The 22546-nt window shown below is 36.0% G+C and overlaps 1 protein-coding gene across 2 annotated transcripts in view; it reads right to left on the minus strand.

The window, feature by feature from the left end:
* The window catches only part of ZNF704 (zinc finger protein 704), a 374748-nt gene that overhangs the window by 54913 nt on the left and 297289 nt on the right, over positions 1 to 22546 (minus strand). For both annotated transcript variants that reach the window (XM_001377311.5, XM_007486910.3), the window contains 2 exons: positions 13508 to 13611; positions 6965 to 7197 (listed from right to left, as the gene is read on the minus strand). In XM_001377311.5, coding sequence (XP_001377348.4) covers positions 6965 to 7197; positions 13508 to 13611 — 337 coding nt within the window. The remainder of the gene's footprint in view (positions 1 to 6964; positions 7198 to 13507; positions 13612 to 22546) is intronic.

Here is a 22546-nt window from a genome sequence, read left to right on the forward strand (position 1 = left end):
CTTATTTCACTTATTTAACTAGTAAAATTATTTAACAAATGGCATTTTTGTCTGTGGTTTTGCCAGTCTTTTCTCTTATTCTTTATTTATTTGGCCCATGGCTTTTTAATGCTTGCTTGCTTATTTCATGAGAGTACCTCCTTGCCCAGGGGTATCAGGAATTATTTAAAGGGTCATTTCCCTAATTTGTTATTCCTGTGAATGTATACTTCTGTAAAATAGGTTTCCTTCAAATAATTTATAGTAAATAAGATAAATGATTATGTGACTTCTTGCTAGAGGGCAACCTCAGTCTTAGTATCTTAAGAAAGACTCCAGGAAAGCTGAAATTTCTGCTATTTTCCTAAGTTTTTCTATGATTTTGAGTTGATTGATATTACTTTGTATTTAAATTTCCTTTGTTTTACTCATTATACATTACTAGTGATAGAAATGCTTCATTCATTCTTGACAGAATAATGGGGGTGATAATCTGATTTTCTAAAAAAGAAGCTGTGTATTATAAAGGCAAACATTACTACCAGTGTCACATTACAGAAATCTTTGTAACACATGTTATTTACTTATTCATATGTCACTGCTTCAAAACTGCCAGCAAAGCCTATCATGACAATATGTCTTCATTTCATTCAGTCCTCATCATCTGGTACACAATCTTCAACTAGTTGTCTACGTTAGAAGTTATATTCTGAAATGATTTTTATCAGAGCAATTTATGCCAGTCCTTTGTGGATAGTCAGATGATTGAAGGATGTCAATGTAGAGAAGATGTGTCAAACTCCCTGTGCAAAACTCCAGGGCCCCAATCTGATGAAATGTAATTGGGAAATATTTAACAAAATAAACAAAAATACAACATAGATAATGTTAATTTCTGGTTTTTAAAGTTAATATGTGATCTGAAGAGATTAATTTCTCCGAGTCTGACAGCACTGGTATGGAGGAACAACTGGAAGCAAAGGAATGGGGGCATTGGAGTCTCAGTTTCCCTGCTTCCTAGCTATCTAACACCTTTCTGGTTCACTTTTCATCTGTGGTACAATGAGTATAAAAAATGTACGACTTTGTTTCCCAGGATTATTGTGAGGAAAGTGCTTTACAATGTTATTTAAATTTGAGCTGCTATCACAATGGAAGCTGTCTTGAAGAAGATAGGTTGTGGCTGCTCCTTTTCTTAAGATCTATTTTCAAATCCACTTCACCTATAATTCTGGGTAATACAGAAGAAATAGTTGCTTTTAGCTCTTTTAGCTGGTGAAGTGATGACTAGATTTCTTAAGTACAGTACTCCTAACATTTCCACCAAGGTAAATGGAATACTGTCCATATCCAATGACAAAAGTTTTAGAAATCTCCAGTTTCAAGCATATGGAGCAATTATCTTCACAAATGCTTGGAACAAAGCAGTGTTCTTCCTACTCCTTCCTTTTCAGTTTAAAGTTCTTTTGATCAGATTTCTTTTCTTTTTTTTTTTAAACCCTTACCTTCCCATCTTGGAGTCAATACTGTGTATTGGCTCCAAGGCAGAAGAATGGTAAGGGCTAGGCAATGGGGGTCAAGTGACTTGCCCAGGGTCACACAGCTGGGAAGTGTCTGAGGCCAGATTTGAACCTAGGACCTCCTGTCTCTAGGCCTGACTCTCAATCCACTGAGCTACCCAGCTGCCCCCTTGATCAGATTTCTAAGACTTCAGGGGAATATATTTTCACCAGGTCTCATTAAGTGCACCCCAATCTCAGGTCTACAGACCCTCATTTCTATATTTCAAGATATGTCCCAGAAATTCAAATCTTATTCTAAGATGCCATTTTCCTAATTAGCTGAGCTATCCTCAAAACTGATTTTATTTTTAGAAATGCTCCCTTTTACTCAGCATTACTGATAAAAACATTATATATAGCCTTAGAATCTTAACATTCTTACCCAGTATTTATAATTATTAGTAACTTAAGTCTAAGCTATTCTCATATGAAGCAACAGTAAGGAGCAGTGCTTTTCAGACTTGAAAAACTTTAGGAGAGTCCTAATGATATTTGAATATATGCCTCAGGAAGATGGCAAACTTCTCTAATGTTCCTGTAATTTTTTTTCTTTGAGAATGGGTTCCTCTATCTTATCTTAGTGGTCATTCATGGACTTGAACTAATAGTGATCAGCGCAAAAGATTTAAATTGGTCTGTTTTTCCAATCTGGGCTAGTTTGCTACCTCTACCTCTTAGGTAGCCTGGTGGCCCCTTGCTCCTGGATGCTCACCATATTAATACCAGACTTAATATGGATACTCAGTTGTCTGGATCCCATTGAAGTTCAGAAGTACTGAGTGTGAGTGATCCATAAGCCTTAAACATCCCTATTTGTAGGGATTTTACACATGTGCCATCATGCCTAGTTTTTCCTTTGTCTCTTACTGAATCATTACATTCTTAATGATCTCTATAGATTCATTGCAGCAGAAGATGCTGTTTCCACTTTGGAATATCTTATTCCTTCTTCACAAGGAATAGCCTTATGTTAACCCTATTATATAACTCCAAGTGTTTAATGGTTATTTTACCTCAGGGTAACATTCCCCTTCCATCCAACTTCCTTACATGGGCCAGTATTCCTATAAGCCTCTTTCATTTTTTTCCCCCTCTCTGAAGTTCTTTCATTTTTTTTAATGGAACATTTTTTTCATTCTCATAACTTGGAGGGTAGAGAAAATTCTCTCCCCCCCTTTTCTTTAGGATAGAGACCCAATATACATTATGTGCACACCTAGTAGTCAAATGCTTATAATAGAAAGTCAAATACTTCACCTATTCTGCTGGCCAAAGCAAAATCCTACTGGTTTTTAATCCTTGTTAGAAGAAATATGTTCAGTCCTCAGTTCTCAGTTGTTTTTGTTGGCAGTTTTTGTGATCAATTTTCATATCTATTCTCAATCATCCATCTTGACATACACCAAGAACTGGCCTACTTCCTACCACCTCCAAATAATCTCATAGAAATATAATTGTTCTTCATTTCTCCAGCTGTTCCCAAAGCAATAAAAGCTGTGGAGGAACTGTTTCCATGCTGTACATACAGAAGCTGGATGACTACTTGTTGACAATGAGATAGAAGGAATTGCTATGGATAAGATGGCCTTCAAGGTCCCTTCCAGCTCTGAGATTCTGTCACCCGTTTGGTTCTTCCCTTCCCATCCCTACAATGTCTCAATTTCCTCATAGGGTTTAATTTTAAAATTATATAATCAGTCAACAAGTATTGATTTATTACATCCTGGCTATTTTCCATGTTGTACTAGGAAACATCAAAGATGCATAAGAACTAAAATGTATGGTCCCCATCTTGAAATGGGAATCATTTACTTTAAGAGACAAGCCTTTTTCAGGAGCAAACAATTTGCTATTGCTGGGTTGTTTTAGTCTTGTCTGGATCTGTTTTTTTCTTGGCAAAACTACTGGAGTGGTTTGCCATTTCCCTTCTTCATTTGTTTTACATATGAGGAAACTGAGGTGAACAGGATTAATGATTTGCCCATGGCCACCCAGCTAGTAAATGTCTGAGACCAGATTTGAACTCAGAAAGATGAGTCTTTTGGCCCAGCACCCTACCTACCTACCACTCTATCTAGCTACCTTATAAACAATACAGTGTATGCATATATAGATCCAAATATGGTGCACACTACACATAGTTCATCTTGCATTATAGAGATATCTATATAACTTTTCCATGATAAAGAATCTAAAAGAATCGTATTATAGTAACACAGAGAATTAATTAACTACCAACAAGCATTCATTAAGTGTCTACTAGGTGTCAGGCAATGGGATAACATTAATCCTTACAATTTAGGAAGTAATTAATCACTCCAAGTTGAATTGAGGGTCAGTTTCAGATAAGAACAGATTCTATTCAGAGTGGCTATCACCACAAACCAAAAGGAAGTCAGAAAGGATACAATTGACAAGCAAAAGTCTCTTCTGTCTCATCAAGCTATCTGGTAAAGGTATCACCAGTGGTACGACCCTTTAGAATGAAGAACACTAGGCATCAGTGCCTCTTAGTGGCAATGAGATGACCCTAATCCTCAATGAGCTATGCAGGCTTGATGTTGGGAGAAGCTTCATAGCAATTAGAGCTTTACACAGGTGCGATAAGCCATTTCAGAAGCTGGTGAGTCCCCCTTTCTTAGAGGGCTTTGAGCAGACGTTGAGTGGCCACTTATTAGGTATGTTATAGGAGGGATTCCTGTAGTGTGAGATTCTTAATCTTTTCTGTGCCATAGACCCCTTTGTCTGTCTGGTGACGCCTAGGATCCCTCCTCAGAATCATGTTCTTCAATGCATAAAATAAAATATGCAGTCACATAAGAAACCAATTATACTGAAATAAAGACACAATTTTATTCAAGTTCATGAACTTTTTGAAATTTGTCTGTGGACCCTAGGTTAGGAATTTCTTTACTGCAGGGAATAGTTTGACATAGTTGGTCATGGAGGTCCCTTCCAGGCTCTTAAATGCTATGACTCTAGATTAAAAACACTAATAGATCTTTCCAAATTGGAAAAGCTTAAAATATAAGACTAGAAACAAACTGTATGTCTATTGTCAGGAATCACCCTCATCATCAAAGTTTCTTGTTTGTTCTTTTTTTAATCCATAACAACTCTTTAAGACAATCTACAAAATACAAGACTCTCTGTGGAGGGAGGTGAAATTATAGATCCTTGAAACATACATACATGTAATAGCAGTGTACTATGACTTGTCCTCTACCCTGGAATTTTTAACTTTGAACTTCTGAATTTTTAAATGTAAAGATAACTAAATTTCATTGTAATTATGACACAATAAAGATTATAGAACTGTCATACAAGGAAATTAAAAAAACCAAATAGGCATACAATGAGAGCTATTATTAAAATTGTAAAAGATAGCCCAAACCACTTTCCAGCTCAATCAAATCAATTAATATTGACTTAGTGCTTCTATATACCTGCTATGTTAGTAATGAGAAAAAAATGAACAGAATTCAAATTGAAATGGGTGGAGACAGGGGGTAGAAGTAGGTAAGAGACCATTTTTTAACTTTATATCCTCCTAAAAATAACTACTATTTTTCCTCTTTCTTCAATTTGATAATTAACAGTGTTACTATCTAAACAAGGCCAGTTTAAGGATTCAAGGACCAATAACATGGGTTACAAAATAATCAATTGGCATAGGGTTACATAATTAGCTAATTTAAGCTGCATTATACATTAAGCTTATCCTGAGTGTTTCCCAGGGGCAAGTCCGGGTCTGAGTCAAGGGAGAAGTCACTAAGAAGCAAAAATAAACATCTTGTTTTTTTCCTTCTTCCTAGGGAGAGCCCCTTTTCATCCTACTATGTAAAACATGTCTTGTTGTGTTAAGAGAGGAGCAGGGAAGAAAAATGTTGGATTGGTGCCATCTCTTTGTTTTCCTTGTTGAGAGGAGCTGTAATAAATAAATAATTTATTCACTGAAAGCTCAGGACTTTGCTTTGAATTTTACTTGGTATATAATTATGGATAGTGCAGCTAACACAGATCACCTTTTAAAATCTAGGAATGATAGAATTTTTTTAATCTGAACAACATCTTTCAAAGAAATATATTTCAATATAGCTCTACTTTTTAAAGTAGAAAATGGAATAAATTATATTTTTGTAAAAATAGCTTAATTTTGAATGTATCAGGAAGCTTGCCATTTAAAATTATCTCACTGCAAGGCTTTTTATAAAGCTAATTCTCTATTTTCTTTTCTTTTCTTTTTTGGGTTTAAATCCAGACTTTCACATTTCAGGTTTTCTTAATATGAAGTCCACATTTATGCTATGCACCAAATCTGATAAGGTCATGAAATGTAATGATATTTTTAAAGATGATGAAATTGTTTTTTAAGAGAAGGCACAGAGAGAGTTGGGGCAGAACTGAGACTGGAGCCCATCCCTCAAAGCTCATTTCAGTGGTGGGTAAACACACAGAAAAACAGTTGGCTTGGTGCTGTTAGTCAAACATAACATATCCATCTATTCAGTGTAGTGTTTAGAACCATCAAAGATTTGGTTAAAAGAAGGCGTTGAGTTCATACAATAATGAATGACACACACCATTAGTGGATTGATATTCTGTCTCTATAGAGTACATGTAAAATAACTGGTGGCCATTTATAATCTTAGGTTTCATTACAATTTTTTGTTTGTACCAGGGCACATTAGTGATATTTAGGTAAAAATAAGTTTGAAGAGACTTTAAGAAAGCAAAGGCAATAACAATGAATGACTATGAAACAAACACCCACAAATTCCAGTACCAAGTTCTAAATATAGATCCATCTATACCATCACCCTAGGAGGATGATAGTTAGCTCTAATTTGGATTTACTTCCAGGTCATCCTGATGAGCACTCTAAATGATTTTACCAAATACTGAAAAATAGTTTTACTGCTCTGGTAAAACAACAAAGATATTTGTAAATAAATACCAGCAAAAAACCTCTAATTTTTAAATGAAAAATGTGATTAACTTAATCGATATTGTAAGACACTGGCTTTTGCTGTGAAGCTTTTTACAAGGTGAGCTAACAAAAGTGAATGTTGTTTCCCAGTTATAAAGCACTTATTGAAAACAAATGATACTATCCTTCTCACTAAACAAATCCATTGTAATATTGTCAGATTCAGAACAAAACTAATCTGAAAATATAAGATGTTTTCAAAGACCATCCTTGTATTATTTGGCATTGTTAGTAGTAGGTATTATAAAGATTACTGGAAAAGATTTTAGCTTAAGGCATCAACTCAACTTCTGTTTAAAGTGAAGTGTTTTACCCCGGCAGAGTTTGAGGCAGGATAAACAATTGATTTTAATGATGAAAAAGACTTCTGAAATATAAAGTCTGTTCATGAAACCAAGAACACAGAAGTGATGTAACTGGAGGCAAGACAAACCTTTCTTTTCCTGGGAATGGGTTCATCAAAGAGAAGGTTGCTTGCTTCTGTTTCATCAATGCCGTCGTCTGGCTGAGTGGGTGTTCGGAAGGGTTTGAAGCTATCGGCTGACAGAGGTGGAGATGGGGTGGATGGGTTGGATTGATCACTGGGGGCACTCCAGCTCCAGTACCCACTACTGCTGGTACTCGAAGGCACAAATCCCCCTTCTTTCCAAGATCCACTGAGGCCCTCTGTTTATACACAAACACATCAATGAATAAATACTTCTTTACACTGAGGTCCAACAAGTGTTAGAATTGAGAATTCTTTACTCTGGGAACCCTGACTCTGATCCTGTTTAATCATGTATATTCTGTTAAATGATTTGCATGAAGTGGTAACAGCAAGGTTCAGAACTCTATTTACACATCCCAAACATGCCAGGGTGGTACCCATGAGCTTATGATCTCTTGGTTATTTTCACTAAATGCTCACTTAGTTTTGTCTAGAAATTTTGGCTAGATAACAGAGTTTGGATAGCAGTCTCAGGATAACAAGATAACAGAGAAGGATGAAGATAAGGTTATCATCAATTCTGAAGCAAATCTTTTATTATTGGAAGCAATACCTTTATTTAGTTTAAACTGCTTCACTTCCTGTTACAGCTTAAATCACTGAAACAGGCAGTTTATTAATTGAGCAGGTTTAGATTTTTGTCTAATTGAACATCAAATTTCTTTATAATTAAAGGAACAAACATTTATGCTAAGGAAGCAAATAACATTCCACTTAAAGAAAAACACCTATTGTAATTGTGCTCTTTTAGCATCAAAGAAATATGAAAAAATTACTCAAAAAGACATAGCAAAGGACTTCAGGGAAAATGACAAGGATGAAAAATGTAATCTTTTATTTATATTATAATTCCTTTTTAAAAAAATCTTATCTTCCATCTTAGAATCAATACTATGTATTGTTTCCAAGGCAGAAGAGTGGTAAGGGCTAGACAATGGGGGTTAAGTGACTTGCCCAGAGTCACACAGCTATGAAGTGTCTGAGGTCACATTTGAACCCAGGACCTCCCTTCTCTAGGCCTAGCTATCAATCCATTGAGCCACCCAGCTATCTCCTAATCCCTTTCTGATGAGCTCAAAAGAGTTCTGCAGCTCTGTGTTTCTGGAATAAGGTATGTGCTTTAAATATATTATGGGTTAAGAGAGCTCTTTCCATGAGCCAAGAAAGTAAAATAGAATGCCCACCTTCTAAGTCATTTTAATGAGAAATGCTATGCTATTCACCAGAGAGGGTAGTTATTTACATCAAAAACCTGCCAGGTTTTACTAGCATTTAGTACTGTGGAAATACTCAAGTCTACTCCAGCATATGCTATATCATGAGATACTGATTCATAGCACAGAATAACTTGTGGCCTTCCGACGATACCTCATAAAGTCTGGTGGTGTTAACTAGAAAAAAAAGCATGTTTTTGACAGGTCTGCCCGAGTGTTGGTTAGATTTAACTCATAACTTCAGGCTTGTAATAAAAATGTTCAAACCACAGCTCATTACTTTTTTTTTTTGATTCGGTACTGTTTTTAGCAGTGGATCTTTTCATTGCTAGTAGAATTGTTGTTCAAGAATATGTTAGCTTACTTAGCATTTTATAATTTTGACAGGTCTGATTCAGGGGCTAGAATTAAAAAAATGTCAATATCTACAGTGAACTTTGTTGTGTTCAGTTGTCAAAGAGGCAAGATGATTTGGTTTGATCTCTGCCTCTCTCTCTCTCTCTCTCTCTCTCTCTCTCTCTCTCTCTCTCGTCGTCCATCCTTTTCCTCTTTCTAGATAAAATGCTGGGTTTAGTGCCAGGAAAACCTGAATTCAAATATGATCTCATGCACTTAATAGTTGTAGAGCCCCGGGGCAAGTGATTTAACATCTAACTGCCTCAATTTCCTCAATTGTCAAATGGGGATAATAAGAGTACATGTGTCCCCGGCTATTGTGAGGATTATATAAGATAATATTTGCAAAGTGATTTACATAATACTTTCATCTCTTCCTCTTTCCCTCTTTCCCTAATGGAAATAAAACACTTTTAAGGAAAATAACTTCCCTACACCCTAAATCACATTACCTAGGTCTGGGGGTGGGGAGCAGGAATGGATATGTTTCAGAGGACCAGCAAAATGCAAATATTGCAGAGACAAATTATGGGGTAAGGAGGTATGACGCAAGAGGGAAGAATAGGGAGCTGATACTAGAAGCTCTTTCATCTTTATTGCCATGCACTTATTTCCCATTTTAGATTAGGCATAAGTGCTCATTTTACTTGGGTAGAGGAGTCTTTATGCGTGGGAAAGGAAGATACAAGGATAGGTATCTTACCTCTCATGTGTTATACCAATCACAAAGAAGGCACAGGGGCTGAAGACAGGTTGTGTCAGGGGACCTTTGCTTGTCAATATCTACTTGATTGCATTTTTTTTCCCTCACTAAAAGCAGAGAATGAGAATAATTCTTGACCTGCCTTTGGATACTTTCACCTTTTGTAAGATAGAGGAAGTGAGGAAGGGAGCTGGGCATGATTCTAATCAACAAGGAAGAGGACTGGTTCAAGAAGTTGCAGTCCGGGACAGGCCTACCGTGAAGAAAAAATAAAAGAAGGAGAGGCAGCCATATGTTCACAGGAACACCAAAGCCAGGTTTGCAGTCAAGGATTAGAGGAGAAAGTTCCTGCAGATATCTGTGATGACTGGGGATGCCCATGCCCACGCTCTTTTGATCTGGCCCTTGAAGGCTCAGAGGGATCCACAAAAGGTATAGGACGGTAGCTGTTTTCTCTGAGGGGTTATCAAACAATAGATTTAGACTGATTATGATTGGTCCCAGAGAGCAAAACTAGGAGTAGAGAACTAGGAAGAAGTTGAGGGCAGAGACTGTCTTTCTTTCTTTCTACTTATAAGTGTATTTTTAGAGGTTAGTACAGTAAAATGCTTATTGACTTGGCTTAACTAGCAAAGACAGAAATGAGGAAAGGGGAATTGACCCTCTAATGATGGGTCTATGATGAAAATGGACAATGCAGATTACAGCTTGAGGTATACTCCAGACTTTAGGAAAGCAAATTTCAAGGCTGTTCAGAGAGCTCTGGAAAATGCACAAAAGACTGTATCACTTTCAGGTCATGGATGTCAGCTAGAGAGTACAGTATATGAATGTTGGATATAGAGACAGAAAAACCCGAGTTCAAAATCAGCCTCAGATGTTTACAGACTGTGTAATCTTGGGCAAGTCATTCATCTAAGCCTCAGTTTTCTCATATGTAAAAGGTATAAAAATAATTCTCAGGGTTATAAAAATGATATAATATAGATTAAGTACTTGGGAAATCTTAAAGAATTATATAAATGCTAAGATTACACAAATAATTATAGCAGACTATGAAGGATTTGTCCCTGTACTTAGGGAGAGTGCCTAGAAGTCTAAAGCTCAGGGTGGTTTGAAGCTTCTGAAAACTAAGGAAAGCAAGAGAGATTTTTCAGGTAGGGTGGGGGAGAGGAACAAAAGAAAAGCAAAGAATGGACTGGTCAGGTGACTGGAGTAGATAGGACCACAGAGAAAATGAAACTGGTTCTGTCTTCCCTCAAAATGAAGATGATATTCTGACTAAGAGGAATTAAACAAATAAGGATAATAGAGGTGGGGATAGTTCAGTGGGAACAGTATTGGATTTGGAATCAGAGAAATAAAAGTTTAAATCCCATCTTTGCCTCTTTGAATCTTATACAAGATCAAATGATTGCAAAAGTCACTTAATTGGGTCTCAGTTTCCTCATCTGTAAAATGAGAGTAGACTTGATTAACTGTGTAAAATTCAAATAAAGACTATATAATGACTTAGAAAACCATAAATTAACACTATCAGTGTTATATATTATAATTTTATTTAATTTATCAAATGTTTCCTATTTATGTTTTAATCTCATTGGGGCTGCAGAAGGGATCTGGAGCTGCCTGTAGCCATGGGCAGTAAGCATGACCCCTCTGGCCTAGATGTCCTCTGAGATCCCATCTAGCTCTAAATTGATGAACCTATGTGAAGTAGAGATTGAAACCTGAGGCTAGTGAGGAGGTAGTATGATAGCATTTAGATGCCCTGGATGAGGAAATTGTTTTGGCTCCATTATATATGGTAGAGAGGACGACTAATATATTTTAGGACAGAATTGAGATATGAAATGTTCTTGGTATGCTAAAAAGAGGGTCCAAATGTAATAAAATGAAAATGAATAAGAATCAGTCCTAAGCCCTGTACTTAGGTTAAAAAAAAAACCCCAATCAACCACAAGTCCTATATAAGGGAAATGTGGCTAGACCACAGTTTATGTAAGAATGACTCAGGGATTTTAGTGGATTGCAAACTCAATATATTAACTGTGACATGACAGCCAAAAGAACTAATGTGATTGTTACCTTACTGTATAGAAGGGTGGTTCTAAGAGTAAATGATTTGATAATCCCTACTGTACTCTGTCAGGCTTTGGCAGTTGTATGAAGAAAGATTAATTTAGCAGTTCTAAAAGCAAGGGGAAATGGAAACTGGAAGACTTGATAGGCAAGTACTCATAAAATTGGGATTGTGGTAGAGGGAAGGATACAAACAATGCTGTAAAAGTGGAATCAGCATGATGTCATAAATCATTTTATACAAGATATGAATAAGAAGATTCAAGAGACTCCAAATATTCAAATATGGACACAGGGTAAATGGTGATACCACATACAGAAACAGCAAATCAGAAAAGGGAGCAAATTTGAGGGAAAGATCATAATTTTGTTTTTGAATATGCTGATTTGGACATAGTAGGCTGTGAACTTCTTGAAGGAGTTCTAGGATATTTTTGTATGTGTCCTTTTTATTTTTTCCTTTCTTTGTTTGCTTAGCATATGCCTATCACATAGGTGATGCTTAATAAATACAAACAGTCTAACATGGATCTGTATTTCAAAAGAGAAGTCATAATTGGTGCTCTGAATCTGAGAGCTATGAGAGTGAACAAACCAATGTTTCAATCTACATTCACATTCTGTCTGCTCCTTATATGGAGGTAAATGCCCCCCCCCCCCCCTTATTCTCTTGGAATTGTCCTGGATCCTTGCCTGGTTAATAAGAGTTAAGGCATATGATTGTAATTGAATACTGTTGTTCCATGAGAAATGACCACAAAAAAAATCTGGAAGGATTTATAGGAAGTGATACAAAGTGAAGTGAGCAGAACCTTTAGAGAAGATTGTACACGATAACAAGAATAATGTATGATGATCAACTGTGAATGGCTTAACTGTTATCAAAAAGTCAAGGATCTAGAACAACTCCAAGGGGCTCATGACAAAATAGACTATTGCCATTAAAGAAATAGTCTGAATGTAGACTAAAACATACCATTTTTCAATTTATGTCTTCTGTGAATTTTTCTCTAGTGTAAGCATTATGTGTCTTGTTTCACAACATGGCAAACAGGGACATATGTATTATATCATAATATATGTACAACTTTTATCATATTACCTGCCTTCCTGGGGAGAGAGGAGGGTTAGGAGAAAGGGGGAAAAATAATAAGGTTGAAGTTTGATCTTTGAGGAATATGTTTTAATTAAGGCATTAAAAAGAAAGTAAGGAGCAAGAGGAAACAAGAAGTAGTTCCTGAATCATTTAAAAACTAAAGCCATTTTATTTTTAATCCAAAGTCTCCTTACTTGTTTGTTTTACATGAGGCTCTAGTTTAAGAAAAGCTTGGTCAAAAAACAAGAATTTGGGGGCAAAATTGACTACATAGAGAAGTAGGAGGTGAATAAGGAGGCTATGATGTCTCTGAAGCCAAGGAAAGTGAGATTATCCAAGAGGGAGGAGTAGTCAACAGATTCAAAAGCTGCAAAGAGGTCAAGGAGAATGAGTGCTAAAAAGAAATGGCCATTGGATCTGGTTATCAGGGACATTAGTGACTTTAAACAGACTTTAAACATCTAAGACTAACTGAGTAGAAATGAGAGAAAGAAATTTACTAACACCTAAAGGCTCTAAAAAATTGGAGAATAAGTTCATTAAAAAAAACACATACACAAAACTTTGCCTTCTGTCTTGGGATGAATACTAAGTATTGGTTCCAAGGCAGGGGCACAGTAAGGGCTAGGAAATTGGGGTTAAGGAACATGTCCAAAGTTACACAGCTAGAAAGTGTCTGAATCCAAATTTGAACCCAGGACCTCCTGTCTCCAGGTCTGGCTCTCTATCCACTGAGTCATCTAGCTGCCACAAAGAATAAATTCTAACATATTCTCTAATAAATTTAAGCATCCTCTAAAAAATGGAACAGGCTGTTTCATGATGAGGTATATTTCTTGTTACAAGCACTGGGACCAGAATGTCACCTGTAAGGATTATTTTGGAGGGGAATCATGCTTCTGGGTGTATTTGAACTAGAGGACCTTTAAAGTTTCTCAGAATATAAAGATTCTCTACCTACTAGGCAACATTCTTCTCAAGGTTCACACACTTACCATTTGGCCGCACAGGAGGGCTTCGAACCAAAGGGCTGGTGGACAAACTGGTTAATACCATTGCTGCTGTTACTTTATCCATATCCAGTTCTTCTGAAGATTTCCTAAAGTAAACAGAGCAAAGGATGACATCCCAAACAGGTAAAAGGAAGAGTACTTTTGCAATAATTTATATGGCTGATGAGGTTGCTTTGGCTCATGAAGCTTAGTCAATCAATTTAGGGCAAATGGGAAAACAGGATGATATTCTTTTGATTAGCATAATAACTAATGTCCACTTGGTTGAGTTCTGACTATATTAGGAAGGTGAAATCATATGGTATACCAGTAATTGACTAAATCATTTCCAACGAACTGTCTGAATTAGTTCTGTAAGTATCGACTGATTTGAACTCCTTAATTCATAGTTGTGATATGTAATTTGTTAAAGCAAAGAAATCATTGAGAGTTTCAGAGAGGAAATTCACAGCAAAGAAGCTTCTATATTAAAGGTAGACCAGATAAAATTCATCAGGCTGTTTAAATTAAATTGAACCTAAACTCATCAATTTATCATCCAGTATTTATTAAGAACCTATTGTGCACTAGGCATTGTGCTAAGTCCTAGAGATATGACAATGAAATAGTCAACCTTGGAGGCTCTCCCATTCTACCAAACACATATTTAGAGAAGGAAAGGATTTCAGAGACTCTCTCCAAATCCAACAAACCACAAAAATTATGCTAAATCAGTCAACACATGGAACCAATGACCATGAAGATATTTAGTAACTTTGATTCTATAGTAATTTTTATGCCAAACACCAAAATAAACATGATGGGATCTGGTATATGCTATTTTTTGGCAGGGGCAGAAGGGGTCATTTGTGCAATGAAAATGAAACAGTATACTATAAAGTATTTCATATGAAAGCCTGTTTCTATCTAGTAGCCCCAATAACAATGCTCTCACTACCTCTTTAGACTTTTCTCATAAAAATTTAATATTGAAGAAAAGTCAGCTTATAAGTAGGTAATTATTGATCATCTTTGGTCACTTTTTCAGCAATAATAATGCCCAAGGCTTTTTTCATGTGTTTGACATATTATCCCTCTTTTATATGTTTTGAGAGTATTCCCTCAGTGCTCCCTAAATCATGTTGTTCTCAAGGATAGATCTCTTCTGAGGATAGTTGATCTCTTTCAGATGCTTTTCCTACATTTACTTTCTTTAGTACCTTTTTTGTCTTCTCTCTAAACACATTTGAAACTGCTGCAGTAAAATGTGGAAGCTTCACTACATTTCATAATTAAAAAGTGTTGGATTAAAAAAATAACCTTGTAGATCATTTCCATCATTTGTCTATTTGTTTTCTTCCTTTGAAAGTTTCATCCTTAAAATGCTCTCAGAATAACTGTTTAGCTGAGTCTTTGCAAAGCTTTCTTTAAAAGTTTTCTTCTCCACGTTTCTTACTTTTATAGAGTAAAATTGTTCATGATCTTTCACCATCCTTCTGTATGAGACTTTACAAAGGAATTTATATTCTAACTTAATATTGTCCTCGGCTAAATTGGTTTTCCATTGGCAAATGGATTAAATATTTCATTATTAAGGCTTTTAAAAATTAGATACAAAAATATTATAATCAGAGTCAACGTCCCTTTTCCCATCTCTATGTACATATACACACATACATATATGTGTATGTATATATGAAGATAAATACTATTCACATACATATATACATACAAATATATAAACATGTGATGTGTTTTTAATATATATCATAGTGGCATAGAAATTAGGAGGCACAAAGAGTCGTGTCTATAGAGAAGAGAACCTGAACTCCAACCCAGACTTGTAACACTTACTAGTGAGGGATTGTGGACAAATCACTTAATCTCTATTTCCCTCAATTGTAAAATTAAGATAATTATAGCCCATTAGATGATGCACTGTATAGAATGAGAGGCCTGGAGTCAGGAAGACCTGAATTCAAATTTTACTTCAGATACTTATAAGGTTTGTGATTCTGGGAAAGTCACTCAACTTTGTTTCCTTCAGTTTCCTCATCTGTAAAATGTAGATAATAATAGCACCTATCTTGCAAGGTTGTTGAGAGGATCAAATGAGATAATAATTATAAAGCATTTAGCAAAGCACCTGTTACATAGTAAATGCTACATAAATGTTAGCTGCTATTGTTATCTACTTCCCAGGGTTTTTATGAGGAGCCAATGAGATACTATTTGTAAAATGCTTAGAACAGTGCCTGGCATATAGCAGGTGCTCAAGAAAGCCTTATTTCCTTTCTTTTTTTAATGTGAATTATTATAAATAAATTTTAGTAATTATTTTATTAAGCTTTCCATGTGTAAAATCTCCCTAAATATGTAGCAATCTCTCTCTGTGTGTATGTGTGTGTATCTCATTTTCCTTTATGTTTGTTCTTTCAGATATATATTAGGTGGTTGGTAGGAGAGACATTTTCATTTCATTACATACACTACCATATAATTACTGATTGACTGTGGTTATACCTTCAAATACTTATAATTAAACATGAAGACATAAAACAGTTTTGAATTTACTATGTCTCCTGGTAACTGCTGTAAAGGGCTTCCCAATTATCTGGGTCATTGAGAAATAATTTAATTAAATTTAACAAATGTTTATTCAACATCTTGATTGAGGTAATAGGCATTAGAGCTAAAAGGGACTTTAGAACTCTCAACTTTAACAGAAGGGAAAATTGAGGCCCAAAGAAGGTAAAGAGCTTGCCTAAGGTCACTGAGGAAGCAGGAAACTTGAAGAGTTGGGTTTTGAGCCCCAGGGATTCTGACAATCAAGTTCATCACCTTTTCCAAGGTGTTAGTTATATTGCCAACTATCTATATGCAAGGGACAAAACCACAATTTTACATTAAACATCTTTTCCAGTATTTGAAAGTAGCTCTTAATAAATTATGTATACTAATTTTTTAAAGGTCTAAGATTTTTTTTCAGGTAATTTAGAAGCCTAGGATAAAATGGTACCACTTCCTTGGCAATAGCTCAATTAACTGAACATCTTTAAGTATTTTATCTAAAGCATAAGGTTATTTTCTCAGATGGTACCAGGTTTTTAGCATAATTGCAGCTAAATAATAACAGATTCATTTCTTGAAATTGTCAGACTGTTATTTAGTCTTATCTTTTAAAAATAATATTTTTGCCCATTAAATGAAGTGCATTAAAATCACATTATATTATAGATAATTTAGCAGATTAAGAACTAGTCAATATGGGAGAACAAACAAGAAGTCCTTGAATTGGCAAAAATATATATCTTGGTGATATAATCAGTTAGCTTAGTGCCACTGGAATCTCATGTCAAAGTATGTCTTAGAGTAGAGGACTATAGGATTTAATTAAAAAGAGCTTTAAAGGTCATATGATCTATCCCTGAATTTTAGAGATGGGAAGATGGGAGACTTCAGTGACTTGCCCAAGGCCACCTATGTAGTAAGAGACAGAGGGGAATCTCAAAATGATTTCAATCCAGCATTTTCAAACTATTATTCCAGTCCATTTATGACTAATTGAGATTTAAGAAACAAAAAGCAGGAACCAGGACATGATCAGTTGTACTGATACTTTTGAGAAGATATTTATTATTTAGTGTGTCATGCTGATCATGCCAGATTTTTCAAAGGCTCATAAGCCTATGAACACTACCTAAGTTCTTTCAGGTCCAAATGGCTCTACAATAAACATATCACATTATCTTTTAGTGGGCATTTAAAAACCCGAGGACTCATGCTTGTGACTGTGAGAGTAGTAAAGGTAGGAAGGATGCCTGATTATCCTGTGTGATCTCTAGGCTGTTGGTCATGAATGGTATGGAAATTTCACAATTATTTGGTTATTTAGTTCTGGGGCATAAGTAAATTCATACAAAGTACAAGATTGATTTGTGCTTCACTACCATTCTATCCAAGACAAAGATACACTTAAAAAAAAACAAAACATTCTTCCAGTGATTCTGTATGACTGAGAAACAGGAAGTCAGAGTTTCTGAAAAATTAATGTGAGTCAACTAAAAGGCAATGGAATGGTTCTTAGGACATTGCCAATAACCTTATGTTGTGATCGTTCTCTCTTTTGTTTTCATGGCGCTGCTCCTCTCTCAGTTCTTCTATATGCCTGATCATTTCTTCTTAGGCTTCTTTATTATATCATTATTGCTGTCCCAGCCCTAACTGTGGCTTCACAAAGTTCTGTTCTAGGCCCTCTTCTCTTTTCTCTAAAAGAATTTTTTATTAAGCATTTACTTTGTGTGAGGCCCTGGGTATAAAAATACAAAATGAAGACAGTCCCTGCCTTCAAGGAGCTTATATTATGAAGAAATGAACTGGAAAAAGAGAAGATGATTAAATATCAAAACAAAGGGCCAGGTAGAGTGAAGGATAACAGATGGAAAGTCCAAGTGCTGCAGTGGCACTCACTACATACTGAAGGAATCAAAAGATTTCCAGCACATTTGGCTCTGTGGATTCTCAATGGAGGCTTTAAGGTAAGGTATGGAAAAGAATCTCACAGGATGAAAAGGGCTGTGAGCCACATTAATGATCACACCACAGATTCACAAAGGAAGGTGAACCTGATATTTTCCCCTAATGGTTCCTTTGTTTTAGCCCTTTAACTCTTATTTTGAAGACTAAGATCACCATCCTCATCCTCATCATATCTTTATCATTAGGGGAGAAAAAAGAGCCTTAAAAAACCCAATCATTTACTTTGTAAAGTACATTTTTTTTAGGTTAAACAGCACAATAATAGCTCAGGTTTTTTCAATAACAACATGCTTATATTAGTGACTATGAAAAACTAAGGTCCATTCTTGACTCAAACTTTGATTTCTGAATATTATTAGGAAGTTTAACTTGTCCTTATTAACCTTGCTAATATATATTAGAGTAGTGGTTCTCAACCTTTCTAATGCCGTGACCCCGCAATACAGTTCTTCATGTTGCAGTGACACCAAACCAAAAAAATATTTTGGTGGCTACTTCAAAACTGTAATTTTGTTACAGTTATGATTTGGAATGTAAATACCTGATATGCATTATGTATTCTTATTGCTACAAATTGAGAGGTTGAGAACCGCTATATTAGAGTCTAGATCTGTTTCCAAATTTTAAATAGATTTTATATGACATACATTAGACACCATTTTGCTGCTTGTTTATGTTAATTAATAGCTCATTAATTGGTTATTCCTTATAATTCTGTAGGAAATAAGATTTTTTTGAACCGTTATAACTTCTAAGAATGGATACTTGGTGTTGCTTTTAAGGCAGAAAAGTGGTAAGGGCTAGGCAACTGGGGTCAAATGACTTGTCCAGAGTCACACAGCTAGGAAGTATTTGAGGCCAAATTTGAACTGAGGACCTCCTGCTCTAAGCTTGGCTCTCTATCCACTGAGTCACTAAGTTGCCCCAGAGAGATGACTTGTATGCTATTACTCTCCATACTATAATTAATTAAATAATCTATATTATTAGGGTGGTTTGCTGTCTGACCCTGGAAAAGTCACAACCTCTGCCAGTCTCGGTTTCTTCATCTGTAAAATAAGAATAATAATAGAATCTACCAATTAATAATAGAATCTACCTCATAAGATTGTTGTGAGCACCAAGTGAGAGACCATAATAACTTTATAAATGTTAAATATAATTAAACATTTAATTTCTTTTTACATCAATTCTTTCTTGAAATACGAATCCTTTCCCTATAGCCAGATAAGTAAAATCAACTAGCACAGAAGTCATTTCGCACATCATATACTATACTCTATACTTATTATTGCCACTATAATTTCAAAGATGATATAACAGATGAAAAATGTGTTTCCTCCCCACTCCTACTCAATTGTCACAAAAGGCCCAGGCACAAGGTGCTAATCGGGAATTAACAAGCTATAGAGATGCATCAATGAACTGCTCCCTTCGTGAACTATAAATATTTTTTTGATTGAGGCAAGAAGGGATCAAAGATTGGTTGAGCAAACAAATTAAGCCACATATCTGGGGGCTTTAAAAAACCTAGTCTTGGGGGAATTTAAGTTTGAGTTCTTGTGTGGGAAAGACTAAAAGTTCGGGGTTGCCTATAGAAGAGACCTTTGAGGGGAAAGGAAAGATAATTTGTTCCTCTTCCCTCTTCATTGACATGTAGTTTTCAAAAGGAGTTACTTGGCTATTGGGAGATATTGTATCTAGTAGGGAGCAGTGATACACACTCCAGTCTTGGATACAGTCAACTGTGGGAGGAAGCAGATAAAAGGAATGTAACTCCTGCCAAGTAGACACTGGGAACCCAAGTAAGCAATTTGATCAACCTCAGAGACACTACATTCAAGGAGAGGAAGGTCTTCCAGGACCTATGGTACCAAGAGCTGTGAGTAGCCTTTGTCACACATATATTTTAATTTATTTAACCCCTTCCCTTCCATTTTAGAATCAATACTATTTATTTAGTTCCAAGGCAGAAGAGCAGTAAGGGCTAGGCAATGGGGGTTAATTGATTTGCCCAGGGTCAAAGAGTCCGAAAATATCTGAGGTCATATTTGAACCCAAGACATCTCATCTCTATGCCTGGCTGTCAGTCCACTGAGCCATCCAGCTGCCCATTTGCACATGTATTTTATATGTATGTTTCACTACCAATGTGCTCACATCCATTCTTCTCAAAGATTCTGTGTGTAATTGTAGAAGAGTTTAGCCCAGGTTTAACTGTGTGTATATATGTGAGTTGGAGGAATGGGAATATTACTCTTCTTACTATGGTATCTTAAATAAATGCCTTTGCTAAAAGCAAATTGTGTCTACTCTGTGATTGTTAATGGAAAGTATGCCAGTGCTCTATTATTGTATAAATGGCATCGGAATGTAGACTCACAGAGCTATTACTAGAACCTGGGGGAACAGCCATCCTCAGGGGACCCAATCTGTGAGTTTAAGTATGAGTTAAGGGAGTAGCCAAAGGAGATGCTATAGCATGATTCCTAAAAAAAGATTTAGTCCTTAGAAACTAGAATATATGCTTGCAAATTTGTTATAAAAACAAATAATGAAGGCTAATATAATAACTATAGGGCAGCTAGACTGCATAGTGTGTAGAGTAGTGGGCTTGGAATTGGGAAGACTTATCTTCCTGAGTTTAAATCTGTCCTCAGACACTTACTAGCTGGGTGACTGGGAAAGTCAGTTAAACTTGTTTGTTTCAGCTCCTTATCTGTAAAATGAGCTAGAAAAGGAAATAATAAACCATTTCAGTATCTTTACTGAGAAAACCCCAAAACAGGGTCACAAAGAATTGGTTATCACTGAAATGACCAAATATAAGTACCATAAGATAGTAATTCCTTTTTAAAAAAATTAAGAAAGAATGGAATAAAGGATGATATCAAAGAAATGTATAACCAGAAAAGAAGATGAGCTGTTCAGGTAACAAAAACAGACAACCCATGGGCTCTGATGTTTCCCTTGTAATATCAAGAGATTTAGAAGATGCCCCTAGGGTACTGGCTGAACTCTTCCTCTGGGAATTTTTTTTTAAACCCCTACCTTCCATCTTGGAATCCATAGTATTGGTTCCAAGGCAGAAGGGTGGTAAGGGTCAGGTAATGGGGGTCAAGTGACTTGCCCAGGGTCACACAGCTGGAAAGTGTCTGAGGTCAGATCTGAACCTAGGACCTCCCGTCTCTAGGCCTGGCTCTTAATCCACTGAGCTACCCAGCTGCCCTCTCTTTCTCTGGAATTTTTAAGAGGACATGGATAAAGAGAGGCAGCTGGGTGGTACAGTGGATAGAGTACTAGGTTTGGAATCAAGAAGAGTTCAAATCTGGTCTCAGACATATACTGTGGGATTTGGGGCAAGTCATTTAACCATGTTTCAGTTCTTGAACTGGAAAAGGAAATGGCAGGTCAGTTTGGTTGGTAGCTCAGTGGATGGTGGGGTAGGCCTGGGGGGGAAGTCCTGAGTTCAAATCTGTCCTTAGATATTTCCTAGCTGTGTGATGTTAGGGAAGTTACTTAACTCCAATTGCCTAGCCTATACTTTATATCAATTCTTTTTTTTTAAACCCTTACCTTCTGTCTTAGAATCAATACTTAGAATCAATATTGGTTCCAAGGTAGAAGAGTAATAAAGGCTAGTTTATTCGGGTTAAGTGACTTGCCCAAAGTCACATAGCTAAGAAGCATTTAAGATCACATTTGAATACAGGTCCTTCCATCTCTATGTCTAGTTCTCAATCCACTGAGCCACCCAGATGCCCCTACAATTTTAAGATAGAAGGTAAAGGTTAAAAAAAAATAGAAGGAAATGGTAAGCCACTCTAACATCTTTGTCAATAAAACCCTAAAAGGGGTCACAAAGAATCATAGATGACTGAAATGACTGAACAAAAAAGGTTAAAAGTAGCACAGGACAAGAAAGTGTGGTGGGTTGTCATCTGTATCAACTAAGAGAGTACCCACATTGTTGAGATCATAGTTCCTTCCAATGTCCTATTTTCAAATATCTTCAAGTTTGAGAGAGACATCATCCCAGAATATTCAACATCTGTTAATTCACTCCATCCTCATGATAAATTATGAAAGGAGTGATAATAAAACTCACATTTGAAAAGTGTTTTAAGGTTTATAAGTCATTCTCCTCACAACAACTCAAGGGGTAGTCAATAAGGCTATTACTGTATTTTTTTTATTATTATCCCTTGTTTACAAAGAAGGAATCTTCATAAAGGTCCTATTTCAAAGCCTCACAGGAGTATTATGCTGACTCTAGATTTTTGAAGGCTCTGCTAGAGAAACACAAGAGCAATGGATAGGGAAGCAGAAAACTTGAACTACAGGTGCAGGTCTGTCATTTGTAACTGTGGGATTTTAGACAAGCCAATAAACCTTTACCAGCCTCGGTTTCTTGAAAATGAAGGACCAAATTAGGTAGCCAGAATTTTGTGTCTAAAGAAATTTTAAAATTTGACTTTCATATTATGTGAGTATGAGCAAAAT

This window comes from Monodelphis domestica, chromosome 3 (assembly GCF_027887165.1).
Source record: "Monodelphis domestica isolate mMonDom1 chromosome 3, mMonDom1.pri, whole genome shotgun sequence".
NCBI lineage: Eukaryota > Metazoa > Chordata > Mammalia > Didelphimorphia > Didelphidae > Monodelphis > Monodelphis domestica.